This window comes from Anopheles ziemanni, chromosome 2, assembly GCF_943734765.1.
Source record: "Anopheles ziemanni chromosome 2, idAnoZiCoDA_A2_x.2, whole genome shotgun sequence".
NCBI lineage: Eukaryota > Metazoa > Arthropoda > Insecta > Diptera > Culicidae > Anopheles > Anopheles ziemanni.
Window position 1 is genome coordinate 29,802,266 of NC_080705.1, and position 24,150 is coordinate 29,826,415.

At 45.7% G+C, this 24,150-nt stretch overlaps 7 protein-coding genes across 7 annotated transcripts; 3 read left to right on the plus strand and 4 right to left on the minus strand.

Moving 5' to 3' along the window:
• Window positions 1-4,331: 4,331 nt before the first annotated feature.
• Window positions 4,332-5,129, minus strand: LOC131293349 (protein tramtrack, beta isoform-like). Its single transcript, XM_058321429.1, has one exon. It carries the CDS (start codon window positions 5,127-5,129, stop codon window positions 4,332-4,334), a length of 798 nt encoding a protein of 265 aa, XP_058177412.1.
• A 9,527-nt stretch (window positions 5,130-14,656) lies between these two features.
• Window positions 14,657-16,728, minus strand: LOC131282945 (protein arginine N-methyltransferase 5). Its single transcript, XM_058312500.1, has one exon. The coding sequence runs from the start codon at window positions 16,664-16,666 to the stop codon at window positions 14,780-14,782; it is 1,887 nt and encodes a 628-aa protein (XP_058168483.1). The 5' UTR covers window positions 16,667-16,728; the 3' UTR covers window positions 14,657-14,779.
• Window positions 16,729-17,066: 338 nt separating this feature from the next.
• On the plus strand, window positions 17,067-18,395 carry LOC131282684 (replication factor C subunit 3). Its single transcript, XM_058312211.1, is given in 1 exon segment — window positions 17,067-18,395. A coding segment is annotated over 1 exon segment (1,143 nt). The 5' UTR covers window positions 17,067-17,136; the 3' UTR covers window positions 18,280-18,395.
• Window positions 18,328-20,236, minus strand: LOC131293351 (U3 small nucleolar RNA-associated protein 18 homolog). The gene is made up of 2 exons (XM_058321430.1): window positions 20,077-20,236; window positions 18,328-20,003 (listed from the first exon to the last, which is right to left on the minus strand). The coding sequence occupies exons 1-2, from the start codon at window positions 20,234-20,236 to the stop codon at window positions 18,397-18,399; spliced, it is 1,767 nt and encodes a 588-aa protein (XP_058177413.1). The 3' UTR covers window positions 18,328-18,396.
• Window positions 20,237-20,513: 277 nt separating this feature from the next.
• Window positions 20,514-20,846, plus strand: LOC131282685 (small integral membrane protein 4). The gene is made up of 2 exons (XM_058312212.1): window positions 20,514-20,701; window positions 20,764-20,846. Exons 1-2 carry the CDS (start codon window positions 20,545-20,547, stop codon window positions 20,844-20,846), a joined length of 240 nt encoding a protein of 79 aa, XP_058168195.1. The 5' UTR covers window positions 20,514-20,544.
• A 35-nt stretch (window positions 20,847-20,881) lies between these two features.
• LOC131282686 (ubiquinol-cytochrome-c reductase complex assembly factor 6) lies at window positions 20,882-21,093 on the plus strand. The gene has a single exon (XM_058312213.1). It carries the CDS (start codon window positions 20,882-20,884, stop codon window positions 21,071-21,073), a length of 192 nt encoding a protein of 63 aa, XP_058168196.1. The 3' UTR covers window positions 21,074-21,093.
• Window positions 21,094-21,198: 105 nt separating this feature from the next.
• On the minus strand, window positions 21,199-23,596 carry LOC131281487 (coiled-coil domain-containing protein 93). Its single transcript, XM_058310822.1, has 8 exons — window positions 23,513-23,596; window positions 23,187-23,395; window positions 22,663-23,113; window positions 22,510-22,548; window positions 22,118-22,425; window positions 21,933-22,046; window positions 21,660-21,865; window positions 21,199-21,599 (listed from the first exon to the last, which is right to left on the minus strand). The coding sequence occupies exons 1-8, from the start codon at window positions 23,594-23,596 to the stop codon at window positions 21,199-21,201; spliced, it is 1,812 nt and encodes a 603-aa protein (XP_058166805.1).
• Window positions 23,597-24,150: the final 554 nt, after the last annotated feature.

Consider the following 24,150-nt stretch of genomic DNA (forward strand, 5'->3'; position numbering starts at 1 on the left):
AGACGATGGAAATGGGCCGGCCTGGGACCGGCTGGAAGGTTGGCGATACTGATTTGTCTTTGAAGTTACGATGTAAAATTAGATATCAATAAAAATGATATTTTCCAAGCTAATAAAACAAGCTTCACGGAGCGCGGACCTTCCCCGGCTGGCGCCGGTTCGGGGACCTGCTTGTCAAAATGTTATTGGACGAGTTTATCATTCGTTGTTCAACTCAAGAGGGTCCTTACACTGACATCGGACTGCTGGTAATAACTGGTGGGTTATGTTTCTAATATAAATATGATAAGCAAAGTGCAAGCTCCGCTTCCGAACAACAGCTTTCCTTTCTCAATAAGGGCTATAATCTGTTAGTTAAGGAACATTTAACTGCAATGTTTTTCACGAACATTGCTTCGGTTGGCTACCTCCGAAGAGTCATTACCTTTTCTTCCTTGCAATGATTGTTTCCTGTTTGCAGCGTATAAAAACACAGGCACGAGAGAACGACAGTCAATTAAAATGCCTAATGGTTTCAAAAGACGGCGTCGAAAGTGATAACGACAGCGTTATGTACTTTATACTCATGAATACATTTTCCTCGGGTGCGCTTGCCAAGAAGTCGTAAGCGATTGCTACCATGCTCTTTTTACTGCAAGTTTGTATCGAGTAACGGCCACGGAGAGATTTTTCGAGCAAAAACCCCCTTTGTGAATTTTCTTAAGCTACATTACCTTCGAGGAGATTTGTAGTGTTTATAAGTCCCTTTTTTGTACGTTACGTAAGCAAAGATACTTCGTTGGTAATTTAAGATCCAGTGGGATTTAACTTCTGAAGAAGAAAAAGCATTCTATAATAAATGAGTTTCATCTTCTGACATTAAAATGTTGATCTTACAATACCACATGGGTAAGGACATATTATTGAGTCATTATTAAATTATGAGATTAGATTATGCTTAATGATGCCCAATTGAACCCTCCACTTTAATCTCCGACCGACTCTGGTTTCTTTCGGCATCTTATGAAACTCCCAGCGTGAGGGCATTTCATTACCTTCATTCTCGGTATAAAGCCACCAGAAACCTGATTAAGCTCCGCACTGTGCCGGTGGGTAAAGAGCTCAAATCTACTTAATTGCCACCTTTTGTCGGCAAGCTGGCGGGTAAAGATGCAACCTTGGTGCTTCCGCTTTCCGTTTTCGAGCAAAAAGCGGGAAAAAACAAATTGTTGTTGAAGCTGTCCATCCCCAAAAACCCGAACGACAACGCTAGAGATCCACGGAGGGCGAAGAAAAAGACGAAAGCCCATCCAAGCTGGGGGAAAATTTAATCGCAACAGTTTTTCAGCACCATCTTTTTTTTTGCTACTGTCGTAGTAAATGTTTCAGATTATTGAGATCACTTCCTCGTCTTTGGTCGGCCGTGGAAAGATGAAGAGATTATACACCTCGACTGTTCCACCTGTTGTCGGGTCCACATCGCAGCGGGAGGTGCTTCCTTGGTGCAATTTTAATATCTCAAACCGCCTTATGCAGACCGACTGTTTGACCTTTTTTCCCATGGACAGGTTCCTGATGGGGCTTCTTGAGAATGACAGTTTCTAAATTAAGCATCTTCATCGCTACGAGCCTCGCTACGGTTTTTCCAGCTTGAGGCAGACCATCTCCTTGTCCACCGGTGTTCGTTACTTATTCTTCAGAAGAAGTGACATAATCGAACAATGGGATAAATAAACTATACCACCGTCCCCGGGAGAGACGTTCCCCGAGGAGTCAATCAACGTCGCCGGATCGCCGGAATTGCGCACAAAAGTGCTTTTCCCGAGTGGCTTCATCTCCGGGACCCGGGAGCGGTACCGCTTTGACGGCCCCCACCCCGACGTCACGACCTTATCCGGAGAACATAAATTATGGCTTCTAATTACCGCTTTAAATCATCTTCGTGCCCTCCACCATGCCGTCCCCGCCTTAGCGTCCCCGAGTGGACAACCGATTTTACCATTCAGGACGACGATAAGGTTGATGACTCCACTTAGAGTCCCCACGGATGCCCACGGGTTCGGTATTCTGGCGGAAGTGCGGGTGAAGTGGATGGCTGAAGTTGTGCACGTAATTTATAGCACAGAACACACTGCGAAACAGCCAAACCATCGCTCCACGCAGGACCGCTGGGCGGCACTGCAGTAAATGTAGTGCAACGCGGTCAACACTAATTTAGCATTCGAATGCACCGGCGACAACAAGTGTTGGCTTGTCATGTTTGCCGCGCCCTCGAGGGCATTCGGGTGGGTTGCGGTAGTAGTAGATTGGCCCAATTTCAACAACCCAGTGCTGATTCGCACCATTTATTTGCAGGACACGACCTGCAGTTTGTTATGGATCGGGTGTGGACGCACACCCTCTGCTGTAAATAGACGAATAATACGAAGTACTGGTGTTCAAGTTTTGGTAGCGGAGGACATCATGTGCAAATTTCGTCTGGACCTGCCATTAGCATCTTCCTAAAATGAAGAATATATATCAATATTTGCTGTTTAATTGCTCCCAGCAGAAGTTATCACAACTAGCTAAAACACAAAACAAATAACACAAAAACAAACAGAAACCTCACTCACCTTGCTTAAACATTCAATATCGATTCATATTTAACAGTTTCAAACCTTCGCGTTGCTACCCCAAAACATTTAAGTGGAAAAACATCACTTCTACTCTTCAAAAACAAAGAGCAACTTTCACGGACGGATAGAAAGAAAACAAATCTCACCAATTCGCCCAGAAAACTCCAAAGAACACACACAGCTGAAGCAGGCTCCGTCTTGGCGTGTTTTGAAGTAGAAAAGTGCCGGCGAACTCCACGGAACGCTACTAATTAGCTAATGGGCTCTCCGGGCAACACGGTAACTAAATGGATAAAATAGCAACAGGTTCGGGAAACGTGTGTTTGATCGGTACGCTGCTTCCGGAGCAAATCGGAGTTTCCCATTTTCGAAATAATTAGGTCACGTCTTCCTGCACTCAGGACGGGTGCGGACCCGCGAGCAAAGTTTCGTTTTGCAGTTCCTTGCGACGGAATAAAATAGAACATTCCCAGAGCGCGTTTAAACTTAACTAACAAACTATGTCAAATTTGTGTTATATTAAAACAAGAACGAAAACATTTTAAGCGTGTAATTAACTCCGCATTTATCCGGATGAATTTGTCCCTGAATGAACATTGAAGGTAAAAATTATAACCTCAGGAAAATGAGGGGCATAACACGGGGAGCCCGTACCGCCTGTTTGCTAAACTGGCCAAAAATAATGGTCCATTGGGATCGTAGCATAAAGTGAAAATTGCTTTCAAAGACAACATGTCCCACTTCTCTTTGTTACCTGCTCCCAAAAACAATAACCTGGTCGAGCGTTCCCCGTTGGGTAATTTTTTGCAAACTTCCGCCACACCAGCGGAGTGTTGGTACACTGCCAAACTTACCAGAAGGACCTGTCTCATATTTGTTGTTAGTTTCCGAACAACGCACGACCGATCCAAACTCACATGCAGCATGTCGACTGTAAGTGTAAGTTATAAAAGTTAGTCTTATGTGTGTTAGACTGGTTAATACAAATGAAAAACCTTTTTGACAAATGTGTGAAAGGAAGATTAGTAGAAAAATAGAAGAATGGCTTTCTGCTTACTTACTGCCTTTGTTTTTCATTGACCATTGTACAGAGGGAAATCAGAGTTGCTTTGTTGATTGAAGGATACAACATGAGCATACAGCAACCATTCCGAGCGTTTTTATTTTAAGTTTAATTGGAATGGTGTGATGCATGCGTATGAAAAGTGATAAAAAAAACCTAGCATCTACTCTTATACATATTAAACCACTACCTCCTTCCAAAATGAATTATAAAGAACATTAAAGTTACTCAATAGGAAAATTACGTAAGTGAAAAATCAAATTCTTCAAATCAAATCGTGTCAAAAAGCGTAAAACCGTGCAAATAGCCGTATCTGGCTCGTATTTTGTTCCATGCCACCAAATGCGTTTCGTATTAACTATCACACACAACTTATTGAAAGCAAAATATACAAAAATGAATAGGAAAAGTTAAATTATGCCACAATGAAATATGTAAAATCACAGCAGGTGTTAACGTTTGGTGTTAGCCTAACTTATTTGCGTGACAGATGTGTGACAGATTTAAGATTAAGATGGCTCCTGCACCTCCCGTGCTCGGATTCTGTGTGCAGATGATGCGTACATTATGGCTTTGGCTTCGTTGCCCTTGTTGATTGGTGTTTGTACACGAAACTCCGTAGAGTCTGTTGATGGAAATTCCCCAACGTTGTGTTCGGTTGATCGCGATCGTTACTTCTTGCCGTCGTTCTCCGTTGAAGCTGATCCTCGAGCGATTTTCGGATTCGGCACGTCGAGATCCATCTTCTCTTCCGATCCCCCTTTTTCCCCCTCACGCTGAACCGCTTTCCCGATCTCCGCGTCCGGCTGAATTTCCATCTTATCCTCAACACGCTGAGGCGCATCGCCAATCACGCACGTACGCTGCATCATGGTAACCAGGTTGGGCAGCTCCGCGGCAACCGAAACTCCCGCTCCCACTAGCGCGGAGCGATTCCAGAAGCGTCCGAGCCCGGACGGACCGGGCTGTGCATCGTCGTCGGCCCGGGATGGCGGACGCTTGATGGGAACCGGGGTGGGCGAAGTGGATGAACTCACTATTGCGGAGCAATTCCGGGAGCTACCAGGCCCGAACGGGTCGTCGGCCTCCATCCGGGACGCTGGACGCTTGTTCGGAACACGGGGGGACGTTTCCTGCACCAAGACGCGGATCTGCAACTTGTTTGCCGAGTTCAGCACGGAACTGAGCTGCGCCACAGGGATCTCCACCTTAGACTGGTACAAGGCGTCGACGATCACGCGCAGATCATGGTACGGTATCCCCACGGTGAAGATGGGCTGCGGTGAGGGCGTTTTGCAAATGAGCGCCCTGAAATACGGGCTGGCGGCCGCCAGTACCAGCTTATGGAGCCGAATCTGCTGCGCTCCGGTTGACAGCGTAACGTCTTGGAGCTGGCCCTGGCTCTGCAATCGATTTATTTCGGCAAGAAAAGTAGAGCTGTGCCGCATCAAACAAACCTTTTTATCCATTTGGAACGATCTCGTAGTTTTCGATCGTATGATGTCTCTATCTTTCGTTCGCCACACAAAGCACTGCAAGGCGCACGATTCCTTTCGCGTCACGGTCACTTTCTCAGTGAGGGAAAAAATATGACAACGCACACGATCTTGGATGCTGCGAAGGGCGTATGCTACCGGTACAAACACGCAAACGGTACTGATGGCTGCACGGCTTCGGAGAACACCAAACGCGTCTATGCTTGTCGCCACCAAACCGGACGGTTTTGTTTATGACTCAAATTTTTACGACATATTTGAATCGTAAACTTCTCGAAAGAGGACGGTTCGTTCGACTGTTCGCGACTACGTAAAATTATGCTTCGTTCGCCGTTATGTTGGTCCCATATTTCGCCGCTCATCGTGCAACGATCAGTCGAGCAGATCGAGCAGTTGGTAGTTTGCAGATCGAGCAGTTGGCAGTTCGCAGATCGAATCGACAAGCACGTTGGTACTTGAAGGTACATCGAAATGGACATACGAATGGAAGATTGAAATGTGCAAAAGGTTTAAGGCAAGTGTTTGATGTGTTAAACTACAGAGAAAATTTATCAAACAGTAAATCTTTAAACTTTAATCCACTCTAGAATGCCAACATCAATAGTATGAGTTCTCGCTCGAGAGCATTTTTCCTACCATCCTTACAATCCCTCGCAAATAGAGGAAAGAACACAAAGCCACAAGAATGGGATAAAATGGGTTCTTCCGCTTCGTACAACCAATCACCTCCCTCCCCGCCGTCACCTCCCTCCAAACGTTAAATAGGAGTTACGGTATTTTAATTTGGCTCAGCCCACCACCAAAACTTTGGCGTAGGAAAAGATACAACAACAGGACACTGTCTACGGTGAGCCCACATTGTCCCACCAAGCCACGGATCAGACGACCAGACGGGCGCAAAGTTGTATTTATCGATAAACTTTCCTAATCTTTACACCAGCATGCCACCGGATATCGTGTCCCCGGAGGGGGTTTTTGTTTTCCGCTTTCCTACACGCGGCCATGCAAAGTGCCCATTCCAAGTGGGTTGGATAGATCAGGCATCGTGCATCTTTTCCCTTCTGCCGAACGAACGGCAAAATCACAGACAGCTGCCGGAAGAAAAGGAACAAAAAAGGGCAGGCCACCAGGAAAAGACGAGGGCGGCCGCCATCAAAGGATGGAAATCTCATCCGTGCAAACATCCGGATTATCGTGTTCATGCAAATCGTTACGACGCGTTCGACCTTCGCGACGTCGATGTGGTCGGAGCGATTCCAGTTTATCTGGATTGTTTTTGTTTTCCGTGGAGAAGGACTAGAATCGAGTAGCTTCATCTAAAGCGGCAGACACACATCGCGTGAAGCTTACCCATGCAAAGGAAAGGGAAGGAGATGAAAAAAAAAGAAACGATTAACGAAGCCGAGTTCGGTGGAAAATCGCTTGAGCTCAATCTTGTTTTTCTCGTGCTGCATGCGATGAGAAAATTAACCGATAACATTCCTGGTGTTTGGTGATATGAATTTGAGAATCACACTCTTTCGAAAGTCAAATATTTGTATTGTAAAGATACACATTCAAAATGTGGATTTTTCATTGTTATTTGTATCGCAGCCTTGTGTATCAATATACAAAGAATGATTATGCCTTAATTTGCAACTTTAGCTGCCTTTCAAGGAGCCTTGAATTGATGATGACATGAGCTGATAGATTTGTGTATCTATGAAAACCCATTTTATTTCAGTTTTGAAACATTGTTGGATTTAGGAACACAAACTAAATTGATTGATTTAGGAACACAAACTAAATTTGAAACCGGATATTAATTTACTTTGATTGGATTCACTTCTCTTTCTGAGAACTGTTACCTTTCCCTTTTAAATAATGGTTCCCGATTGAAATACGTTGTTCAAATATAAACCAGTTAGGAATAGTTTACCTTCGTTTCTGCTGTTATTATTTCAAACTGAAATTTAATTTTCCATTGTTGACTAAACAGCACTGTATGGTTCAAAATTCATTTCCGCTTTATAATATTGAGTTCAATTGATTGCTTTGAATGGGTTTCTCTCTGAAGATTTTATTTACATTCACCGTCCAAATGTGAAATGTGGGATTTTTCTATTGAAAGTATTTGTTTCCAACCAGCGAACATGTACCACACAGGCCAGTAATGCTGGACCAATGGATTCATTCCGATTTAGTTCTTCGAAACAGTTATTTTTATTGATTTAATCCTTGTACAAATGGTAACATTGAATCTAGCTGTTGACCATCAACAAGGGGAAATGTTCGGTATAAAATTCTTTGGAAACTTTGCCCAGTGAGTGCAAACAAGTTGGAAACATGTATGAACACAACGCTTTCCAGTTTGGATGCCACCTTTTTTGCCGGAAGTAACCAGAACGCTTCGACGAAAATGAATACATCCAATCAATTACGGGAAAACGCAGCGCTCGGGACGCCCGCAAGTGACGAACCCACGCACGAACACGCACAGACCACCGGGCGAAGGGCTTTAATCCCGAAACGAAGGACGAAAAAACCCAAAACGGTCAACCGGAGCGGAGCGTCGACGAAAGTCGGTTGGGCGTTCTTCGAACCCTTCGGCACCAGAAATCCGAATCCGGCACGAGAAAGCCCGGGAGGAGCTTAATTAATCCGTTCTAATCAGTCAGCAAATCAATCAACCCCGTTGTCACGCTGGGAGGAAAATTAATAGAGTGTTAGCCACTGGCAGCTGCGTTGGACATGGGTTTGGTTGGGCCTGCAGCAGGCGAACGGCGGATGGTCATTTGGGTCGCCCTCGCTTTCGGTCGGTTCGTGGGCGGCCGGAAGGAGAAAAAAAAACACCCCGGGCAGGATCTACAAAGTGAAAACATGGTCCGAGCTGCTTCAATGGATTACTTACACCGACCAGACGCGTTTGGCGAGCGTCGTTCTTCGTGTGATGGGTATGCTTTTGGCTGAAATTGTGCTGAGAGGAAACGAAAGGATTGCCGACCGGGCCAACGTTGAACGCCGACGCACTTTTTACATCCTGTGCGTTGGCCCTAGACGGACCAACTTCTGGCGTGTGTTGCGAGTATTTACTCGATAAGTAAGTGAAAACGCAAAGTTACCCCAAAATTCCTAGCCTTTCCGGAGCGCACGTTAGGGTAAATAGATGGCAAGAAAAATCAGGCTCGTGGAAAGCGGATGAACCAAGGCAAACAGCGGAGGCGTTTCTTGGGGCGAACTTTGGCTGCATTTGATGGATAGCTTTCAATTTTAACCGAGTTCACAAACGCCTTCTCACCCGTGAGTGTGCGGGATTCGTTTTTTTTATGTTTTCTCCTTTTTGCGATCGACTTCCAAAAATTCCACCCACACCAAAAGGTCGGATGCCGTTCGAAGGGGGTCAACGCCTGTGACCGGCAGCTTCATTCTTGCGCCCTCACTTTTCCAGTAGCCGGTTGGTAAAGCGGATAGAAAACCAATCGACTGTTGGAGAGGAAAATTGTTTACCTAAAACCGATCGGATGCCGGTAGTGACGATTTTCATCCCGATGTTCACCCCGCGCTCTGACCCCGGTGAACGGAACCGGTTCGTTCTCCCGAGGGAAGAAATGGCGGGACCCATTGCCACCGGGCAGAACGGTGCAGTGCGCTGACGAGGGAAAACGAGGTTGGTTCGGTAAACATCCAGTTCTAATTAAAAGCCACCCCACGGCGCACCGCGATTCCGAACGGAACGGCGGTGCGGTGATTAACGCTCTCCCGTCGAACTACAGTTGGATTCCATACATCTTTGCTCCTTTTTTGGCGATCCCCAGGCCAAGGAGTTGGACGTCCGGGTGGGTGTGCGCGGGGGTGTCTTCGTCTGCACCAGCGCGCAAAGTGATGGGGCGGAACGATTTATAATGACTATATCTTAATTTTCGCTGAAAGCTTTCGGCGCTGTCGGTCGATGGCAGAGAATGTGCACTTTCCCGGCAGCCGCCATTTATGTTTCCCTTCCCGCTCTGTAGTCACTATTTATGGTCGCCCCTCGAAAATTCCCTTTTGCTTTAGTGTTAAAGAGTCCATTGTCTGTGTTGCCCTTAAATTTATAACACCAAAACACTCCACCATCTGCCAACTGGGGGCTTTTGCTATCGTCCACTGTTGGTGGGAGGTCGCAGTTTAATGGGACACCTTAACCTATAATTAGTTTTGGTTGTAAATCGCATAAAAAGGACGCTTTTCTCGGCCCTTCGATCGGTCGCCATTCGAATCGTTAATTGATTGGGACCGTAATGCTGGTTTTAATTACCTCTCATGTAGGAAACATTTCGTTTGCTCAATTTCAATTTTCAAACCATACTTTTCACCATGCTGGTGGGGTGGCAATGGGGGCATTTCCAGAAAATAAGGGTTTTCTCAATATTGCGAAAGCCACCGTAATTCCTAGGAGTTATGCTACTACTTTTCTCACTAACCATGGTCCGACGGAAGCCGCAAGAAAAACGTGTCAACCTTTGCCGATCGTAAAATCACGTGCTTTAAAGTTGTAAAATGGTGACGCGATGCGGAAAGAAAAATTAACCAGAACACTCTTAGTCAAACAAAAAAAATGAAATGAAGCAAACATTAACGCCCTTTCAATTCGTGCTGGAAGTTTCTCAGAAATTACAAAGTATCTGTTGCAGCTCCTGCGCAATTTTTAAATGTCAAGCAGACTATTTAATTTACTTCAGCGAATTCGTTCAGCAATATCCATGGAACGTTTAACACCACGTGTCTTCAACAACCTCAGATAATGTAAGCAGTATTACAATCACCGTTACTCGGAAATGATTGATACTAAGGTATTTAAACTTCAAGTACAGTTGGACTTGGTTTTTTAAGAAATCAATAGACATATTTCACAAAATGATTTGTTGTATAGTATATGAGAAAATGATGTATATGAATATAAATTACTTGAAAACCATCATTATCAACACAAACTAAGCATATTGTATGGTTTTAAGCACAACTGTAATTAAACTATCGGTCAAACTTCTTTAAAAAGCCATTTTAATGGTTCATATTCAACAGCTACTCCAAGTAAAAAACAGAAAAGAAGTCAAGGGTTTTAAGTACTTCTAGAAAGTAAATTGATGCGGGTTGTCTATGCATAAAACAGAATATAAATGCTATATGGAACTTAAGAGTGCCTCCATGTAGGGATTCACACGAGAAATAGAAACAGATCCTTTAAAAACGACTCTTCTGTAAATGACGATTTGTTGTTAAAAATGCTATACAAAATTATATCAACCTGTTAAATAAGTAACAGTTTAATGGAACTACGATTACCAATTTAATGGCGATTATAAAACAAGGAAAATAATCGATTTGCCCTGCACTGTTTGATCAATACTAGTGAAAAAATCGCTTTTCCGTTACTCCGCTACTTCTGTTTATAAATGATTATCAGAGGAATCAGGGCTTCGGTAACCTTCAACAGCATTTTTAATTTCCATTTTTCTTTCGAAAGCATTTATTACCAATTAATACAAAATCAAATGAACGTAAGACAACATAACCTTTGGTATACGAAACTTAAAGAACTTGCCACGATTAATGGTTTCATCGTTAATGAATGGGATTTAATTAAGGTGGCATTTTGGTGACCGCACAACTTCATCCACGCTAATCGACATCGGGTGCGAGTAGTATTTCGCTTTTCGATAAAATATCTAACCAGCGTGTTTTGCGTAATTATAGAGCAGTGTTGTTGATAGCGAACCTGAGCACTGTACTCGGTGGCTACAATTACAAACCATTGGCATTAGATCCATCACGAGGATCGCGACGGACCGACAATAAATCATAGATCTCACCTTTTCCTCCGAGGGAGGATTATTATTCCAAGTATCGTATATGATTGATGGGTGGAAGCAATCGTTCTCGATTGACCGGATGAAAAATGAATGCTTACCTTTTGCTCCGGCACACGTCGATCCACGTTGCAGCTGAGATGCACCAAGCGCCGTATCCGATCGATGAAGTTGATGATTGCTAACGGTCACTTTTTCGAGATAGGTCACCAGCGTTATTCATCAACTTCCGACGCAACTACGACCAGTACTGGACACGGACACTTAAGCACGAACCCGAAAGCACTTCCAAGAAGGTTATTTGACCTTTGTGGAACAATTTAGTGCATCCCAACTATGTCGCGCAGCACTGCACTATTTGTAATTTCCTGTTTACTTGCACTTCCGGGTGAAGTTTCAACGCCTGCTAGTTTCAATTCGTCATCCACTATTAGCTACCAACATGTTTTGCAATACACGTAAGCACGCCCACAAGCACTGCACTTGTAATAACTTTACTTTACTTTATACAACAAACACTCACTACACTCGCTAGGGAGACACAAACAACTGGTTTAAGATGGTAAAGATTTCCACTTTGAATTTGTAAGCAATTCAACACTTTTCTGGGAAGAACCGACCGGGAAGTAGATTTGCTAAACCTCGGCATCAAACTGAACCCACGCACCAAGCAACACTTGAATGTCTTCGAGCCCGTTAAGAAGTGCCTGACAATATTCCTTGCCCTCGATGGTGCACCAGGACAACAACTAGCAACCACAGAGGATCGCCTGCTTCGATGGATAGGCAGTCGCCTACATAAATTTTCCTACAGACGAAACCTTCCAGGATACGAGGAAGTAAACTGACGCTGCATCTAGCTCCCTTTTACCTTGGGGTCTCTAGAAGGGAGGAATGGGTTCATTAAATTGGCGAGCGAGTAAGTCCGCGATGGTCCGGGGCTGTACTACGCTACAGAACGACTTGTAAAAACAGCACCAGCCAGCACACGGAAGTAGTTCCATTGGCGGTAAAGTGTACCCTCCGTCTCCGTCGAGAAGTTCATTATGTTGCATTTAATTATCCACTCTCTATTTTGCGCTTTCCTCAATAAATTTTCTCATTCCCAATGGCGACTGCGACGGTGGTCGTTACACTCCTTTGGTTCGCATAAGCCCACATCTCGATACACCCGCCCTTTCAACAACCACAATCGCTGAGGGATGCACTCTGCGGAAGCGACCTTGGCCACGGAGCAAACTACCAGCCAACACTGGGACCTACCCTGGGAGTCGGGCGAAACAGGACACAGGGGATGCGATGCCACTTGGATGGGTTTCGAAAACTTTTATACTCTCCCCGGTTGAGGGTTTTCATCGTGGTCGGTAGCACTACTTTTCCAGCGTGCATAAAATGAAACAATTTCCCACACCGTTACTGGTTGCCATATGCAGGATATAATGTTGATGTTTGTGGACTTGATTGCACTTGGTAAAATAGGGCCCTTTTCGATACCGTTGAGCTTGATGGTAATGCACTTGCTAATGACACGATGATAATATACTTGAACGTTAACACTTTTCTGTTTAAATCTGCTTATTGCAATAGAGAGGATAACAGTTTTTAGGGCTAGTTGAAATTTGAAACACTCGACAGCGTGGCTCGGGTGTTAACGGTCGATCCGGACGATAGTTAGTACCAACGTGATTTGATAGACTAATTATAGTTTATTTTCGATGCCGAACTGGTTCCGAGCGAATATGGTCCCCAAAGGATCCGTTGCGTTCGACCGCGGCTACAGCCTGCCTCCCGATGCGTTTGTTTGTTTATCGGAGACTGGAGGACTCGTCCGTCGGGGCTTCATTCAGAAATACCGCGACGATGATCAGCACGCGCCTGACGAATACGACGATTCGGATATCGGAAGCCGAATAACTCATCCGCTTCGGGAGAGTGCCTTGCACGAACCGGAAGTGTGGTCCCGGTGCCGGAGCGCGCACTGAAATGAGCAGCGCCTTGCCTGAATGGAACGACGGAACGGCCAACTGCGATTCACGATTTTAATCTCGCGCAGCATCTCCAGCTTCGTGGACCGCTCCGGACTCTCGTGGCCGTGGCCTTCTATCACGATTCACCCACAGAGGCCCCGCCGGATGAGGTTCGCTCGCGCACTCTCGCCGATTCTCGCCGAAACGCAAGATGTTATTCCTGCTCCCCGGTGGCGAAGCGAATGTTGCGAACCAAAGCGCGCGCTTCCCATTTGTAGTGCCATTCCCGCCTGCCTGCCATTCAATGGGCCGAATTCGCACGAGAGCGGACAGTCGACGCGTGTGGTTCGGGTTTTAACGACAACGAAAGGACACGATACGACGATGCATGGAACACGCACCATATCCCACCCGGGAAACCCCGGGATGATAACTCGTAAAGTGTCGAAATGGCACTGTTATCCATTATCAGCGGAACCAGTGTATCTCCCACTGGGTTCTCGGTACGGCGTGTCGCATGTCTTGGTGCCGATGTCCTGGCCATCGCTGAGTATGCGTTAAGTCTCCTTTTGCCAGCACGAACACGCGAGCGAATACCAACGGATGTCCCATTCATCGTGAGATTTACGCTCGGACGCGGCCATGAAGCCGTGGCCATCATTGTCGTCGTCGTCGTCGTCGTTGTCGTGGTTGTTGTTGGTCGTTAGCCGTTATCCTTAACGCCGTGACTGTGCGGGATCCGCGATTCGATGTGTCATCGGAGCGATGGGAAGGAATAAAGGGCCACAAATGGGCTGAGAATGAGATTAAAGCTGTAAACCGTTGAACGTGGTTGCTAAATGGCCATATCGCTGTCCGGGTTACCGGAACTTGCCATCTCTTCAAATAGCATGGCTGATGACACCTGAGTCGTATTTTCCAAAACCTTTGCTAAGTTCCAAAAACATTTTAAATAAAATTAATAAAAATCGGACAAGATCGTTAGCCATCCGGAATCACCCATAAGCTGTTGAAAATTTAAAAAAAATAGAAAAAAAAACTATACAGTCATACGACAGTTATTTCAAATTTGGTTGAACAATTACTATTAAGATTGTTATGAGAAACCCGAGAACTAGAGAAAATGATTTTGACCAATATCTAACTCTACTGTTTACCTCGTGATTTGCTATACACGTGGTAGTAGATTTGCAATCACGTGGATTTCCCATTTTAAAAAAGTAAGCAAAATGTCCCGTAATAAGTATAATATTATTTGCTTTCCAGGGAAAAACTGTGACATTAATTATAATTCCAACTAAGAAAAGTTACAGAGGTAATAATACACGGCCCGAGTATGGTTAGTGAAGATGACTACGACCTAGACATTTTTCAACCATTTCGAGGGCTGCGAATTGGAATTTAATTTACATCATATAACAGCTTGCTCAAGAGAGCAACGAGCTTAGTTTTAGATTAAAGTTTAGAGCTCATAAAAAACTGGCTGGTTGTGCAACGCGACATAACTTAAGAAAATAATAAATGTTGGGAGGTGCATGAGAAAAACAAAACCCGTTATAAATAATCAAAGCCTCTTGGAGCTGCTATAGAAAATCATTTTTGTATACTATTAATAAGAATTAATAATTCGCATGATAAGTACATAAGCTACAGTTTTATTATTTAAAATTAAATTAATTATTATTTTCTCATACACTTATTTGACAGCCATTGCAATTTGTTGAGATAAGTATTGAAGTTATTATTTATTACAATCATAGATGAATAATGGTCACTTCTTTGAAGCACCAACAAAACCCGTTCCGTTACGTAATTGAAGCAAGATTCTTATCTACTGCCAGATCGGGTGTCCTCTGCCATTAAAATTGTGAACATGAGTTTTGACCGGTGCACTCAGGCTCCACTCGTACCAAACCTTGTGCGATGAGACGCAGCGCCAAAAGTTGACCACAATCTCGTCGCCCGCCCGCACCTGCACCGGCTCCGTCAGTGGGATAAACATGGAAAACCATGACGCCAGTCCCTTCGTGTGCGTAAACGGATGAATGCTCAGCATGATGTCTTTGTACAGCACCGTATCGAAGTAACCGGTGAACCCGCTCAGCACGCAATCGAGCGACGCCTTGAAGTGTATGGTACGGTAGCGGCTGTTATCGATCATATCGGGATCACGGTTCGGGTGGACAAATTCGAACACCGGCTGTGGATTGTCGATGTGGTACACGTTTTTCTGGTAGGCCACGTAGGTCTGCTCCATGGTGCGCGATGTAACAGTTCTATCTTTCGAGTGCGGGTTGCGCTCGAGCGTTCGCACCTGGTTGTAAACCTTCGAGGCGAAGCACGGATTGATGTACGAGGTTGATTTACACGGTATACTGATACCGTTGTCCTTTAGGTGCTTTTGCGCCCCGTCGAGACACTCCGGTGAAAGCTCATTGTCACCAAACGAGCCGAGCAGTTCCGAGACGAGAATGTCGGCCTTCTCCGGCGGATTGAATTCTCGCATATCCTTCGAGATAAGCTCCACATTACGGTCCTTCCAGAGCTCGTTGATGTGAGCCGTCAGCGTTACGATGGCGTTCGGGTTCTTCTCTATCACGTAGACTTTTACGCGTCGGTTTGCTTTAACCGAGGCGTTCAGAGCCGCCCGAACGAGTGGCCCACGTCCACCGCCGACTACCATGATGATCGTCGTTCGCGTGTCCTTCTCCTCTTCCGGTACCCGATCGGTCAGGGCCTGTTCGATGGCGTTCTGGTAGAAAATGTACTTTACCGGATCCTTTTCGAAGATTTCGTAGGTGAAACTATCCAAATTATCGTACAAAGGTTGAAGGGGAATCTCCAGTAAATCGTCAAACCCTTCCAACGGATCTCGGACATCGTTTTGTTTTATGATGTGCCTGATGTAGTCCACATAGTGTACGAGATGTCCATCGGCCGGGTTAGCTTTCAGAATAATGTTGCACTGAAAGATACGGTAAAGCATTACCAAGATCGACTGGTGCGCCTTCGAGAGTACCGGGTAGTTGTTGGCGTTCGTGAGGAAAATGTTTGCCGGCAGTACGATGCCATTGATCGGTTCACCTTGCCAGCGGTAGATTTCGTCCTTTGTCGGAACGTCTACGGTCAACTCCAGCGCTACCTTCACTTGCTGGTTGAAGTCAGCGTACGTGCGAAAAGCGTTCCACCAGTGCCACGGATCTTCTACCGGCTGCACATCGTCGTCCGTGATGTCCCTTCGCCAGCCGTTTTGGGCGGATTTCGGGTTGGTAATAGGCACCTCCACCAGCAGCCACCCTCTGGTCATCCCGCAGGCGATCGTGCGGGCAAGGTTCGCACAATTCGTTCCCCGAAGCCTCGTGTAGAGGTACCCATTCTGTACCAGGTGTTCGGCGAACGATATTTCCTGCAGCACTGTCCGCTCGGCCTGCTGCCGGATGTGATCGATCGGCGAGTCCAAATCGACGTTCTCACCGATGCGACAGATCACTTTGTTGACCCACTCAGACGAGGATAGCAGCAGATCGGACCGCGTGAATTGGCCATGTTTGGTCCGCAACGGTTCTCGCACAAACTCTCGGTCAAAGTTCAGGTGCACAATGGGAACGGTAACAGAGTTGCATTGCAGCTTCGTAGCATTTTCGATTTCCTTCTCCAAATCGTACGCCGTGTCGAGGTACAGTGAAATGAACGCATTTGATTTGTGTTCCGGTGCCATAACGAATAGAATTACTTGTGTTTCGGTGAATAAAGTTTTCCAAACAAAGCGCGCCGGTTTGATTTTTCACGTGTTAAAAATGTTTAACGTTTGTGACAGTTGTTCATGCAACGATTGTCAAGATTGTTTTGTTTTGTCGGCACAGTGGGAGGAATATGGGGCAAAATTTTGTTTTATTACAATCGTATTTGAAAGTTGTGTTACATAAGTTTAAAATATAAAACATAGAACTAATTGTACTGTTTCATGAGAATACCTCCGTTATTAATATGGCTCTATTTATTCCGAAAAATATTACACATTTCGACAAAACATAACCCTCCGGAAACGTCATTCAAATAGATTGTCATCTCTTGAAAGATTCATTTCGCGCCCGATTTTCAGTTGGCAATCGCGATTAAATCAACATTGAAGTGCTGAGACGCGTAAAACGAATTTACCTCTGCTTCTCATTGCATTTTGTTTGCATCATGGCGCTCTGGGTCGATCGCTACCGTCCGCGTGAGCTAGCGAAGCTGGATTACCACAAAACGCAAGCCAACCAACTGATCAACCTGTGCTCGCAAGGTGATTTCCCCCATCTGATGTTCTACGGACCATCCGGGGCTGGGAAGAAAACGCGCATCATCTGCCTGCTGCGGGAGCTGTACGGACCAGGGGTGGAGCGTCTCCGCAACGAAGTGATGAATTTCACGACGCCATCTAACAAAAAGATAGAAATCATGACCGTCAGCAGCAACTACCACATCGAGGTGAACCCGTCGGACGTAGGAATCTACGATCGAGTCGTCATCACGGACATGATCAAACAGATTGCCCAAACGCAGCAGATCGACCCGTCGGGCCAGCGGGAGTTCAAAACGATCGTGCTCTCGGAGGTGGATGAGCTGACGAAGGATGCACAGCATGCCCTGCGTCGTACGATGGAGAAGTACGTCGCCACGTGCCGTTTGGTATTGTGCGTCAATTCCACATCGAGAATCATTCCAGCGGTAAAGAGCCGTTGCCTAGGGATACGCGTCTCTGCACCAACAGAAGAAGAGATTATTGGCATCATGAACGTGAGTTAATCACTTTTCCCCCCTTTTCCTATCGAAACTAACTTGAGTTGTTGTTGAACGAACTAAACGATCTGCAAAAAGGAAGGCCTCCACATCCCGCCCGAACTGGCAACCCGGATTGCGCAAAAGTCTGAACGTAACCTGCGCCGGGCAATACTGACGCTCGAGGCGTGCAAGGTGCAGCAGTATCCGTTCACCGCAAACCAGGACATCCCGGACATGGACTGGCAAACGTACCTCCGGGAAACGGCTAACATGATCGTTCAAGAGCAAAGCCCGCAGCGCATGGAAGTCGTCCGGGAGCGTCTGTACGAGCTGCTTTCCCAGGGCATCCCACCGGACATTATTTTCAAGGGGCTGGTGCAGATTCTGGTCAAAAACTGCGACATGAGTCTAAAGACACAGACGCTCAGCTTCGCCGGTCTGTACGATCACCGGATGCAGCGGGGAAGCAAGCACATTTTCCACCTGGAAGCGTTCGTGGCCCAGTTTATGGCGCTCTACAAGAAGTTCCTCAACCAGGTGTCGGTGATGGACATGGATGACTTTTGAATTGTAAGAAGTGTTTAACTAAAATATTTTTAAGATAACTTTGTATTTTCTTTTGGAACAAAATGGATGGAGATTTTGTGTATGATAACTTAAGCTCTACACTTTATTTTCGATAATTCAATAGTTTTGATAATGCTTGACTCTAAACAGAGAGACGACGCTCTTCTTATTACCGATGGCCAAAAAGCCACCGGAGGGAGAAAATTCGACGGTCGTCACATTTCCCAAGCTAGTCGCAACAATCGGGAAGTTCCGGAACACGGTGCCGCTCTTCACGTGCACCAACTTTACCGCATTGGGGATGGTTGACGAGGCCATCGCCAGCAACTCCGAAGTGGCATTGAACGTGAGCGAATCGATGTAGGTCGTAAGGTTGGTGATGGACTTGTGTGGCACCGGAAACTTCTTTTCGATGGTCTCGTCCAGCGAGTAAATGTTGACCACTCCCTGCCTGCTGCCCGTCGCCACAAACTGCCCGCTGGGGGAGACGGCGATTGCCGATCCATTCACACATCCTTCATCCTGGAACACGTTCACTATCCGGCGTTGTTCGAAGCTGTACACCGTAACCTCCGTGTCACTGCTGTGGCACAGCAGATACCGGCTGTCGGGAGTGAAAGCCAGCGCCTGGCATACGCACCGTAGCTGAATCGTCCACAGCAGTTCCTTTCCTTTCGCGCTCAGCACGTGCACCTCTCCAGAATCGCCGACTGTCGCGAGATATTCACCGCACGACGAAATGCGAAAGCTCTTCATGGACCACGTTTCCAGTGGGGGAATTTTTATGGTGTTACTCTCACCGCTGAGCAAATTGTATACGTGAAAGAATTTGCGGTAACCACCGAAAATAGCCTCGTTTCCGCCTGATGAAAGGCGGGCGCAGGCGATGTTGAACTTTTCCAGCCCGATTGTGTGCAGTTTCTCGTTCCGTACACCGTCCACCGCGACGATCGAGACCATTCCGCTCTTGCCAGTGATGATGGCCACCATCGACGTCGGATGGAAGTTGATCGACGTAATTTCACCCTCGTGCTTTGTTTCGCGATTCAAATTTTTCAGCTTTTTCAACTCGATCATACCCTTTGGCAGGACGTGCGATGTCGTTCCCTTCACTACGTGGCCTACCTTTCGCATCGCCTCGTCCTCCGAGTCCGAGCGTTCCCGCTCGCGATTCAAATCGGCCCATCTCGGATTGCCGACAATCTGCTCGAACTGCTTACGGCGCCGCTCGTTCGTAAGCTGCCCCTGATCGCGATTGTACTTGTTGCGCTTCCGATTGGCATCGTCGTCCTGATCGTCGTCGTCCGAGTCATGCCATACGGCAGAATCAGATTGTCCCGGTTTCGATTTTACCTTCTTTTTTGCTTTCTTATTCGATTTAGTCTTCTTTTTGTCTTCGAGCTGTGAAACGATCTCTGATTTATCACCAAAAACCAGCGACATGAGTTCCTTCTCCTGGCGCGTCCCTGCCCGCGATATTTGTTTGTCGCCCAACTGGTCGTAGAATTCGGCGTGACGTTTCCGCTGCAGTCGAAGCCTTTTTGAACCGCCAAGCTTTTTACGTTCACCATTTACCTCTAATGTGTCGTCCTCAGTTTTAGCCATTTCAGAATAATTTTCGGACTCATCCGTGTCTGGCTCCTCCTTTACATTCACGTCATCATTTACTGTGTTCTTGCTGCGTTTAGGCATCGGTTCCTCGAATTTCATTTCCTCCTCATCATCTGCTTGAAAAGAAACCCATAGTGAGAATATTATTCACAGCAAAGGAGTTTTTATCCACATCAGCAACTTTACCATCATCCTCCTCCTTGACTCTGCTCAAGTCCAACTCTTCGTCGCTTTCAGCGGCAAAAACATATTCCTCCTCCTGGCGTTTGGGATTTTTTGGCACACCTATTGGTTGTTTTTCCTTCGGCAAACCCTTTCGGGTAAGTTTATCATTTAGTGTAATCATTTTGTAGGTACTTTCTGACCAAAGCGGCACCAAAATCCAGGAATATTGGTCGACGCACTACGAAAACACGTGAAATTGTACGAGCAAGCAAGATGTCAGATTTGACAGCATTGTTTTGTTTTGGTGTTCACCGGGGTAAGCCCTTTGGGAAAGGATCATTTTTCATATCGAAAACACAAAGAATAAGAAGCAGTGGAAAAGACATATGTTTGGAACAATAACATTAGATGTGTGACAATTATGTAAAAAAGTGGCCAATTTAGAAAATCTGTTTCGTGGTGATTTTCATACGGCGAACCACGTTTTAAATGATTGTTCGCAAGAGTAAAACATTGAAGCAACTTCTGGATAAATGGCCCGGTAAAAGCATCTTCGGCATTTATCGCTTTTTGCCGATATTCTTCGGGCTCGGAGCAGCGCTGGAGTTTTCGATGATCCACTGGCGAGTTGGGGATACCAATTTCTGTACGACGGGAAAAGTAAAACCCTACAGAATTCTTCCCACTAAACCACTCTTCTCGTTACAGATAATACGTTCAAGAAGCGACAGGCAAAGGAAATTGTGGAGGAAAGGCTACGATTACATCAGCTAGAACCGATTCGGGAATAGATTGTTCAACACGGTGAAATAGCAACGGTCCGATCATGCCTGCCGGTGTTCCTATGCGACAGTATCTTACCTTTATGGCCGCCTCCCTACTGTCGATGTTCATCGGCTCACAGGTGGTCCACAATTACTACCATCCCCTTCGTGACCTAAATTACTACATCGAGCGGGAAATCAAAAGCCAGCGGTTGCGAGAAGTGCCTCAGCAGCCGGAAAATGAAAGCCCGTGATATGCGGAATAAAGGTACTAGTCCTTAATCGAACTCGTGTCACAACAGGTGGTAGAGTATATATTCATGGTGTTTCATTTTCGCTTGGCGAAGGAATGGGTCTGTAATTTAGCAACTCGTTGCGCCTACGACTGGTGGCCAGCACTAGCCGCAATGGCTTTCAGTGCCTTCAAACGCTGCAGCAGGGCCTCATTGCGCTGGCATTCCATCGTGAGCTGCTTGACCGTGGCAGCATACTTTCGCTGCTGCTCCACCAGACAGAGCAACTGTGAGTTCAGTCCATCACGTTTGGCCTTTTCATCGTCGCACTTTTTCTTCAGTTTACCCTTCGTCGACCGGATGCCCTCGACGATCGTTTCGAACTGCTGCACAAACTGTTCCCTCGAGTGGGGAGTCTGCATGGCACCGGAATAGTTTTCGTAGATTGAATTCAGCAATGACATTTCCTTCTCCAGATAAAGCTTTGTGTCGTCCAGTGTGTTGTAGAGCGTATAGAATTGCTTCGTTTCCCGGTGCTTTGCACTGACTGGACAGTATAGAAGACTTTTTAGTAGAATTGGAAGGAACTATAAAAAAAATCGCCTACCTTGATTGTAAAGTTCCAGAAATCTTCGTTGATACTGAGCAAGTTCAGTTCGATCCGGGATGTTATCCAGCTGACGGTTGATCGAAACGTAGGCCCGGTTTTTCTTCGCCAGCTGCAAACGAAGGGACTTCAAACGCTCCTGTTCCATATCGAGTTGCCTTTGCAGTTCCTTCACATCTTCCTCCGGCGTGGAAACTTCTGATTTTCTAAAAAAAATGAAGATCGAATTATTGTTTCCCTCCGAAAAACGCGTCTTGCAAAAGGAATGCCTACTCAATCTTTTGTTGCAGTTCCGCAAGTTCTTTTTTGCAATTTTCTTTGAACAAAGTTTCCTGCTTCTTCATACGTTCGTTCTTTAAAACGAGTTGCTTAACGTGATCCAAAATCCTAGGAAAAAAAATGAAGAAAAAATTACGATCGAGCAATATTCACATTTAAAGTGCTGCAACAAAATCTACTTTTGATTCTCTTCACTGATTTCCAGATTGTCGAGATTACGAATTTCCTCCTCCAGGTTTTCCTTTTGCTCAGTGGCCACCTGAAGCTGATGTTCCTCCTCACGGACCGTTTCCTGCAGCTGGTCGCATTCAATGCGAGCCAGCTCGAGTTTCTTCTCCAGCGCAAGTTTGGCTGCCAGTTGAGTTTTCATTTGGTTTCGTTCGGCCACTTGCTCAAGTGCTTCGGGCGATAATTTTTGCTTGATTATGTCATACGTTTTCGTCAGGGTTGAATGGTCAGTTTCCGAGAGTTCGATAGAAATATTATGCTAGAAGAGAATAATCGGCTTTAACTTTATGTTGTTCACATTAACGCTGGGTGTTTTAAACACGGGTTGAAACTCAATAATTACCTCCTTTGCAAAGCTTTTAAATAAAACTTCAAAATCAAGCTAAAATAAAAGGAAAGAAAAGAAAAACCAAACGGGTGCAAAATCGCAATGCCGAACAAAAATTAAGCAAAACGTTAGATAGAGCAGAACAAACACATCACACTACAACAGTACCTCCCGAACGGTGGACAAAGGTACCTCAGCTTCTTCCGTATCTTCATCTTCAGTTTCCTCTTCAATGGATTGACCTTCTTCGGATTCTTCCTGTCCCGTAGCATCCCCTCGTGGGCGTACCGGTATCCACCCGCCACCGGCAGCCTTCCGTAGCTTGAATTGTCGCTTGGGAAGATACTTCGCTTCGATGGCCTGCAGATGGCCCAACTGTGTTACTCGCAAACGCTGCAACTGGCGGTCTGATTCGAGAGTAAAGTGGTTCTGGAACTGCGTCGCCGCTAGCTTCCTCAGTGTGTCAGCTTTCTTGGTGCGATTTTCTACCGAACGCTTCACCAACCACTGAATCACCGGGAAAATGTTGATAAAGTCCAATCCCTGAATCTGATGTGGTTCTATTAGGTAGGGACACTTCATCCGCGGCAGCACGCCAACGATTTTCTCCGTCAAAGCACTGTGGGGAAAAAAGACGAATTAGCTATGGATTAGTATTATTACATTCAAGCGCACACTACGATTTCACATACATCTTTTGTCCGATGGTAAGATTCTCGTGAAACAGAAGATCCACATTGACGTCATAGTCGCAGGCTTCGATGCACCAGGTCATTCCGCCCACGATTTTGTCGAAGGAAGAGAGTCCCAGAATATGCGCCCGATAGTAGCCAGCCCCGACGAGCGCGTCAATAATTTCCTGCTCCTTGCGCTTCTGCTCTTCATCTTCTCGTTTTTCAACCTAAAAATTGCGGAGGCCAGCATAGGCAGTTATCATCAATCCGTGGGATGGACAATGTTGCAAAGCGGCAGAAGCCATGGAACTGATAAGCGGGGAAACTGCATCTCTGCACCTCACCTGTATCTCATTGCCGTCCGCATCGAAACGAGTTGCAAGCTTTACGTTCGGGAGATGTTTGGAGAAGATATTCTTAGTAGCCATGGTGGCGAAAAGGGAAACACACGGCGTCGGAATTGCAACTCTACTAGCAACAATTACCAACTACATCCGAGTGTTTTGGAAAATGTAAACTGGATGGAATGCTACATCAAAACAAGCGGTCGGATTCCCTCCCCTTTTCCAAAGGGGTGTCATGTTCGAAGAACCAAATTCGAATGTACGATGTTTTCGAAAACAACAAGGGCCGTTATTTTGTGCACGAAATCTATACAAATTTTCACAATGTTTCAATTGAAATCTGTTAAATAATTTTATTGTTTCATGTAAAGTACAGCACGCACCCTTTTTCTTGCAAGAGCTGCAAAACGTACTGCTCAGAAATTCTACAAATACATTCTTAGCTAGAGGTATATGTTCGTCACTTACTGCTAAAAATGGTCAGGACAGATGGACACTTTGTACAATAAAAATAATTCCACAAAAAGCTGCACATTTAGAAAAAAACGGGGAAGCACAAACATTTCCTTAATTAATAGCTATGTGAACAAAGTGCATTGAATAGCTCCATGTAAATGGACATTTTAACTGGTACTTTA

Coding starts and splice junctions, on each gene's coding strand:
- LOC131293349 (XM_058321429.1), bottom strand. CDS start 5,129: ATGGATAAAAAGGTTTGTTTGATGCGGCACAGCTCTACTTTTCTTGCC.
- LOC131282945 (XM_058312500.1), bottom strand. CDS start 16,666: ATGGCACCGGAACACAAATCAAATGCGTTCATTTCACTGTACCTCGAC.
- LOC131293351 (XM_058321430.1), bottom strand. CDS start 20,236: ATGATTACACTAAATGATAAACTTACCCGAAAGGGTTTGCCGAAGGAA. Junction 20,004..20,076: donor AGTCAAGGAGGAGGATGATG/GTAAAGTTGCTG, acceptor CTTTTCAAGCAG/ATGATGAGGAGGAAATGAAA.
- LOC131282685 (XM_058312212.1), top strand. CDS start 20,545: ATGATTGTTCGCAAGAGTAAAACATTGAAGCAACTTCTGGATAAATGG. Junction 20,702..20,763: donor AGTTGGGGATACCAATTTCT/GTACGACGGGAA, acceptor TTCTCGTTACAG/ATAATACGTTCAAGAAGCGA.
- LOC131282686 (XM_058312213.1), top strand. CDS start 20,882: ATGCCTGCCGGTGTTCCTATGCGACAGTATCTTACCTTTATGGCCGCC.
- LOC131281487 (XM_058310822.1), bottom strand. CDS start 23,596: ATGGCTACTAAGAATATCTTCTCCAAACATCTCCCGAACGTAAAGCTT. Junction 22,549..22,662: donor CTTTGTCCACCGTTCGGGAG/GTACTGTTGTAG, acceptor CTTTTATTTTAG/CTTGATTTTGAAGTTTTATT. Junction 21,600..21,659: donor TCTGGAACTTTACAATCAAG/GTAGGCGATTTT, acceptor TATACTGTCCAG/TCAGTGCAAAGCACCGGGAA.